Source organism: Sipha flava, unplaced genomic scaffold (assembly GCF_003268045.1).
Source record: "Sipha flava isolate LNK unplaced genomic scaffold, YSA_version1 1_pilon_pilon, whole genome shotgun sequence".
NCBI classification, from domain to species: domain Eukaryota; kingdom Metazoa; phylum Arthropoda; class Insecta; order Hemiptera; family Aphididae; genus Sipha; species Sipha flava.
The window spans coordinates 2,458,023-2,466,069 of record NW_020272783.1 but is presented as its reverse complement, the minus strand read 5'-3'; the positions used below and the strand labels follow the sequence as shown (position 1 = coordinate 2,466,069).

The window sequence follows — 8,047 nt, the reverse complement described above, 5'->3', positions numbered from 1 at the left end:
GGGCCGCCCACTACATTATACTATGTCAACGGTCGTACACGTCAAAGCGTAAAATATAGCTAAATGTGGCCGGCACGACAAAACAAAACTATCAAAATAATAATAATAATAATAACCATAATCGTACGAAGTTACGAACATAATAATAATAATATTAATAATAATACTTGCGAGTAGGAACAACGTCGGCTGTTGCAACGGAACTCCCTCCACCCCCGAAGGGAAAATTGGGAAACTGGTTACGGGACCCGACGGAGCTGAACAACAGTCTCGCGGGATAAGAATTTACAAAAAAAAAACGAGAGAAATTCTACCCGCAGTACTCGCCGGAAGGATATTGTTCAGAACAATTCGCCGGCGCGTACGACAAAACTTATATTTTGTCGGTATTAAACCGGGTCGAGTGTTGCATTTCGTTTCGGTTTTTATTTTGCTCTCTGCGTCAAAATCCGCGATCCCACGAATCGTCGGTTTAACAAGAGATTACACGGCCAAAACGAATATCTCAGTTCCGTCGGGTCGTTCGTATTGAATTCCGTAAATGTAAAATATAAACATAAAACGATGGAAAATATTTTCAAATCAATTAATTTTTTTTTTTTGTTTTTACCTAGCCTATCTCATAATTTCATAATAATCGTTATCGTATTATTATTATTATTTTATTTTATTTTTATTTTTTTATTATTTCCTTTACACATTTATTTCGTTAACGTAATATTATATAATATATATATATATATATAGTTGTAAATATTATCTAAGAATAGTTTATAGAATATAAATAAATAAATATACAAATATCAATAAATATATATATCAATATATATATATATATATATAAATGTAGTATTTTTAATATTATTACGTATTTATCGAATTGAAAGAAAAAGAGTTTTTACAACACGAACGCGTCGCAACAGTAGTAATAATCATAATAATAATAAATAATAATAATAATGTTCGCGTACGCGACGGGGGTTAAATGTTTTCGTGTATACGGTGTGCGTACGGTGTTTTGTTGTATTATGTATTATAAAATATTACTACGCGGCGAAAACGCGAAACGCGTCTGGGGAGGGGGTTGCTCACGGCGTTTACGTTTTGGCCTTGAGCATGTCCGCGGACCCCTTGTTGTCCAGACCGCCCACCATCTGCATCTTGTGCTGTTCGTGCGACATCTGATGGTGCGACATCTGTTGCTGTTGTTGCTGCTGCTGCTGTTGCTGCTGCTGCTGCTGTTGCAGTTGGTGCATGCCGCCGCCACTGCCGTCCATTTTCGTGTGGTCCTGCTTCTTGGACTGTTCGAGTTCGCGTTCCTTGCGCGCCTGTTCGTTGATTTCCTTCACAGCACGCAGCTCCTTTTTGAGCTTCATTCGCCTGTTCTGGAACCAGATCTTGATCTGGCGCTCGGTCAGACATAGCGCGTGCGCGATCTCGATCCTCCGTCTTCGGGTTAGGTAGTGATTGAAGTGGAACTCCTTCTCCAGCTCCAGCGTCTGGAACCTGGTGTACGTCTGTCGGCCGCGACGTCGCGGACACCCATTCGGACCTATAACCAGGACAAGCAAAACACACATAATTGTTAGGACAAAACGGGCAAACACATACACACACACACCCCCTCACATCAAGGGTTCGAGTTCTGAAGAGTGTTTCACGAGTTAGCTTCGGTTAGGTTAGGTTAAAGTATCTTAGGAGTTATGTGAGGCGCAAATCATAATGGAGTGGCAAGTACACGAGTACAAGTATGGTAAATGATAGTAATGGACTGAGAGTAGTAGGGACGTGTTACGAGTAGTAATCAGGGACTGTAACATTCAGTATTTAAATTTTAACCAGTTGACTGAACTGAACAAACGTGTCTGAAAAATGATGGCACCAACGTTATTATAATATATCAATGCACTACCGTTTCGGGCGTATGAAAGCGTAAAACATACAGCACCTACCTACATACAATTACTTCCGAATAAGGCGGTGGTACAAACATTGATCACTTCGATAATAGTTTAACTTCCGAGTCTTCCTCAATCATTCGACTCGACTAGTACTTTACATTTCGTCTCTTATTGTAGTCGTAGTAGTGTTTGACTTATATTTTCGAAAAAAATTAATAAATATACAGACGACCTCATCAAATAGAAATGTCGGTTGTTCAAGAATAATAATATTATCATCCATAAGACATTTGGTCAGTAATGAAATAAAAATAATTTTAACTTACAAGGACACGAATTCATAACTTTTTCAATTTTTAATTTTTTTGTAATACTATTGACGGAGTTGAGTTACTAACTCCTCCCGCATGACTTTATAATATTTTCATTGCAATTTATTATTAAGATCGAAGTAATATCAATTATTACTTTTCTTTTGCATACTAAACTTCATATCGACAAAACTTCAACATCACTTCTCTATTGATATGATAATGAAGGGTATAATACAATCAAAAAACTTCTTTACCCATTCATCATAACAAAAATATTCATAGAAACCAATTCAATAATCATGGAAAGAATAAAACTCATACGTGTATATATATATATATATATATAAGAAATGTATGGTAATCTTTAGTGTATACGGATTAAAGATAATTTAAATGAAATTTCCATAAAATTAACACGTAATAAAATATCTAGCGTTTGATGCATAGGAAATAATGTGATCAAACACCTTCATTGTCACGAATAATGTATTCTAAATTTTTATCGAACAAAGAAGTTTCTTTTTTACCTAACAAAAATAATATTCAATCACGAAAGAGTAATTAAAAAAAAAAAAAACAAATAAAACATAATCGAAATAGATTTTCGATTGAGAAAATATGGTGTTTTCCGTCAAAGTACGATATGCGTGTGTGAATAATTTAATTTTTTTTTTTTTTTTTTGCGTTTAATAACCTCAACCAACAACGGGTTCTAATTAATACACCAGAAGTGTACGGACAAACGACTGTGCCGTACCGTAAAAACGAGTTGTAAAATCCATGCACACGCAGGGGGGGGCAGAGTTTCGATTACTACAAAAATGCAACGGTCGGACGTGCGTAACAAGAGCTGAAACGTGATTGCGGCGGAACGCGGTCGAAACTCGCAGTAGTATCCGACGAGAAAAGAACAATAATCGTTACGAACGGTAAAAACACCCGAACACCGTTTACCGTACAGAATACCATAATTATTTCATATAAAACGCAAATAAACGTACACATAGTATACATACGCCCCGGCGACGAGCAGCACTGCGGATATACACATTGGAATCGTAATAATATGGTTTATATGAGCGCGCGTTAATCGGCAGGATTCACTGTGCAAATTAAACGAGCGATAATCGAACAACAGGAGAGCGTTTCGAATGAAAGGGGAGTGGGTTTTATATTTGTAAACGGAACGACAGTATTAAATGTGTATAAAATGCGTATACGAATATATTGTACTATTACGGCGGTATTATTTCACGATCGAGTGCGATGTGCATACACGACGCACGTACAAACGACATGGTCGGAGACGCCGTCTCAAGACGAAATCAATCGGTCCAGAAGGATTTCGTTGTCGTCGACCGAATTTATGCGTGTAGTGTTGTACAGCATACATGCACCGGCGGAGGAATGATAAACAATTTAAAACAGGCCCTTCGGACCCGATGGGCTCGTAAAAACGAGTCTTAATCTGCCGAGTCGCAATAAAAAGCGCAGTATTGTACTGGGTTGACGAATCGAGACGAGTTTTCGAGAGGAAAAATAAAAACTTCTGGTCGAAGCGCCGATCGGGTCGGGTGAGTGTGTGTGTGTGTGTGTGTGCGGTGGTGTTTAGGTTAAACTGTCGGAAGACAGACGAAACGCATTTAATATGCGTACACGTGAGTATAAAACCATTAAACGTTCTGCACAGGAGCTCGCGCACAGTTAAGGGCGGTAAACGCGTAAAACGTTTTAGAAATTAAACGTCGTATTATGATTTACGTACACGCAACGCGTCGCGCACTATATTCATTTTCCTCGTGCACACGACACACGTTTGCGCATACATAATGTCGTGTACATCGGCAAGGGCGAGGGAGCTGAGACGATCAGGGTGGTAGCGAACCGTAATGATAATAAGTGGAGGAGGACCGTGATGCGCGATCATCGTTGGCGGCACGTACACGCAACGGCCACGGGGGGCGAAATCGTGTGCGACCGAGATAAAACGAGCAGCCGGCAGCGAAACAATGATAACGATTACGACGACGATGACGATGATGATGATGATGATATTATAAACGAACGCGGCGGGCGTGTGTATTGTACGGCTGATAACGGTCGTTTTACACGGGCAGCGAGCGGAGAAGAATCCCTACGACCGTCATTTGGCGTACATCTACTGTTCGCTACCTATACACAACACCGGCACGTGCGGGTTGAACGTGATCGGAAATTCGATTTGCCGCAGCCGAGGCCGGATAACGATACTACCCCATTTGCTCCGCGTAAAAAAATAATACGTTGCGTTAAAGCGAACAACAACACACGCAAGTAAAACGGTTCCTGAACAAAACCGTCTAACATACATTACAGGAGTAACGACGGAATCAAAGTACGCGAAATAACGACGTTTTCAATCGAACGGCGTACAGAAAAAAAAAATGTACGTACACAGCTTCGCCGACGATTCAGTGTACTGCCGGTGGCGTGTCCCAGAGAGGTTGGTTCGGGTAGGCCCGGGTCGTCCGTATTCAAACAATTATTAATATTTTTTACATCCGTTATTATTTACTTTTTAACGTATTCAAATGTTATTAACAAGTCGATCAGGAGGAATTGCGTTATATGATCGTATATTTTCCAATTAAATTTAAAAATTGTATGAAAAGTTAACGAAAAAAATCAAATAACGTGTACCCTATGTAAATTAAAATAATTATGACTGGGCCTGTACTACATTTCGATCCCTCTCGCGTATTGTCGAAAAAGACTCGGAAGACGCGCCAGCCTTTACGGAGTTCGCGAAATAATAAATCGGTAAAGAACCAAATTGATTTCGATTGAGGTTCGATCCGATACGGACGGGATACTGCTGTAGTCCTGGAGCCCGACCCGGATCACGGTACGTACCTGTGCGGGTACCATGTTTCTTGGAACACGTTCCCGTCACGATTATAGATAGATACGGTGCCGCCGGTCGAGAAGTAAAATAAACTGCTCGGGGCGAGCCCAGGACAAACGTCCGTATTGTCCTCGTCGGGCCACCGAGTACGGTGCGCAGCGATGCGCGCCCACCCGGTGACTCGTAATAATAATAACAATAATTACAACGCCGTCCCTGTGCGCCGCACACGGTCGGATTTCACGGGCAACGCGTGATTGCTGCCGCAGCCGATGGCCGCCTCGGGAATTCGTCGCGCGCCTTTAATGGCGCCACCGACAAGGGCGGAGACTGCGGCGGTCGCTATGGTTACGCGTAGTCGGCACGAGAGGGTCCTTTTTCTTTCTCTCACTCGCTCCCTCTCTCTCCCTCTTTCTCTCCGTCAGCGCAGGTTCGTTTTTCGTCGTTGGAACGGACTAGCGTAACGATGACGTTTTTCGATTTTTTCGGGCAAGCGTCGCCTTTCTCTCTCTCTATATAAATATTATGAATTTTAGACGCGTTACACGCAGACGCACGCTAAGGAAACGGCGAAGGAAAGAGAAAAAAAACGCTGATCCCGCGAGTAGTATAACGGTGAAGAAAAATAATAAACCGACTCTGTCAAGACGGGATCGCGACCACGAGGAAAGAAGATATGTTGATCCGTAACAGACGGGTTTCCGATCGGTCCGCGTGTATGGTACGACACCGCATCACAGACACGCGGTGATACGATTTGCGGCTGAACCACCAAACGGAATGTCCGACACGGGTTAGGGAGATTCTGTATCACGTTATCCGGGGCCGTGTTCAAGCATTTCTGTTTCCATCCGGTTGTATCGTTATACAGTTATTATTGCACGTTAGCGTTGTTTCTCGGGTCGGTTACGTGTAGTAATACTAAACAACGTACGGGTGAACGCGTAAACTTTTAGAGATAACATCCCCGACCGGCCCCGCGTTAGAACTCGTCGAAAGCCCGTTCTCATTAAAGCGTTTTATTACCTATAATTTTGTTCCGTTGCGCAATAACGTCTGAATAATGTGCGTTAATAAAGGAAGAGAGGAGTGCATTATTATACGTGCGTTATTGTTAGCCGTCGAAACGTCAACGGCAAAACACGCGTCTTGATAAAATGAACTTTATGAGAAACACATTGATACAACAGACGTTTGGTCGATTCCGGGTCTGCAACTGTTTTTGAACGGAAAACTTCGGCGCGTTCTGTTGTTCCGTGTATTGTTCCTCCTCGCGAGGAATAGAAACGAAAATAAACAATATTGTACATTAGCATTTATGTACGAACAAACTTGTTTTTCGTACATGTATAAAAAAAAAAAAAATTGAAAAAATAGTCATTTCCTCGTGACCCGCAAATGAAAATAAAAACGTTCGAACGCCTTTCGGAATCGACCACGTTATCTTATTAAGGGAATACTGAGGTTAGTTCCAAGACGTCGGTGTGGTAATCGCTTTCGGTCACGAACACCACACGCCTAGCGCGCGCGCGCGCGCGCCGAGCACACGTTGATGGCGAAATAATTTTTTGTACGGCAAGACGCATAGTAAATCAGTATCAGTAAAAAAACTCGTTTCCTCGTAAACAAGTGATTATTTTTTTCCGAAGAATCTATTCGCTATGCAAGTGTAATTTAACTACTCAAATGGACGTCCGATGTTTTAGGTTTTGTTCTACACATTGTGCCATTAAAATACCACACAACGTAACCAACAACGCATTACAATTTATCGTTGTCAAAAACACTCCTCGGACAAGGCAACCACAGACATGACAAACGCGCGATAGCACTATTACGCGCCGACTAATTGATGACGGTTTTGGGATACACGGTTACACGGTTACGCATAACATGGTTACGTTTCGATGGTCTGTTCAAAACGCATCGAAGGATGTGCGCGACCCGCGGTAAGTTGTTGATTCTACAGAACGCAAGGAACAAAATACACGAGAAACGTAGATGAAATTCATTCGAATCGGTACACGTTTGTAACCACAGGTCTCCGCAGGACGCCATCGTTGAACCTCGTCGGGTTGACATAGCGACGTAGGTAATTCTACGCGTGCAATAAAGTACAAACCTTCAACATCTTCGAATGAAAACTATTTTTATAGATACCCCCCCCCCCTGGTAGAGAACAGCTTTCATCCGATTTGTTGTGGTACGACTATTGTTTTCAAGAGAACGCAACGACCGGGGAAAAACCGGTATGCATACGGACAACACAGGTCGTCGTGTGTATATTTATCACGGAGAAGAATACGTTGTAACATAATCGACGAGCTTACATGTTACTTAACATTTTTCCTATCTTTTCGAGATTATCGATCAAATTTAACGAGAAAAAAAAAACGAATTAAACCCAAAACGATAACGTCGACGTGGACGAGAAACACGGGAGTGTATGACCGAAGCTCACTCGCAAGTCGATCGATCGGTCCGAACGTTATAATTCACACTGCGAGATACGCACGCCGCGTGTACAAGTAACATTTGAACTTTGTCGCACGGACGGAACGTGATGCGGAATTTTTCGCTCTCGATATGTAGTGACGTTTTATTATACCGAGCGCGCGCGCAGACGTTCGCAACGCGTAGCGGAGATCGTAAAACACACAGCACCGGTGAATTGGGGTCGATCAAAGATTCGGAACAGCGTCGAGATAACGATCTCGAAATCGAATAACGTGTAGAAAAACTAACAAGGGCAGAAACACAGGTAACGCGTTGCGCGGCTAAAAAAAAAACGCGGCGTTTGTCCTTCGCTCGCGCGATCGGGACAGGTTCGTTCGGCTGATAACGCGGCGGTTCATTATCGTTACCGTTCGGACGAAGCCTTCGTTTCGGAAACGATGGTTGTGCATTGGTAACGAGCGCGAGCGTAAAACCGCGGTAAACGCGTGCAG

At 42.3% G+C, this 8,047-nt stretch overlaps 1 protein-coding gene across 1 annotated transcript in view; it reads right to left on the bottom strand.

Moving 5' to 3' along the window:
* Window positions 1–852: 852 nt before the first annotated feature.
* The window catches only part of LOC112682156 (homeobox protein abdominal-A homolog), a 33,587-nt gene continuing 26,392 nt past the window's right edge, over window positions 853–8,047 (bottom strand). The window contains exon 4 of the mRNA XM_025552670.1: window positions 853–1,552. Coding sequence (XP_025408455.1) covers window positions 1,098–1,552 — 455 coding nt within the window. The 3' untranslated portion in view covers window positions 853–1,097. The remainder of the gene's footprint in view (window positions 1,553–8,047) is intronic.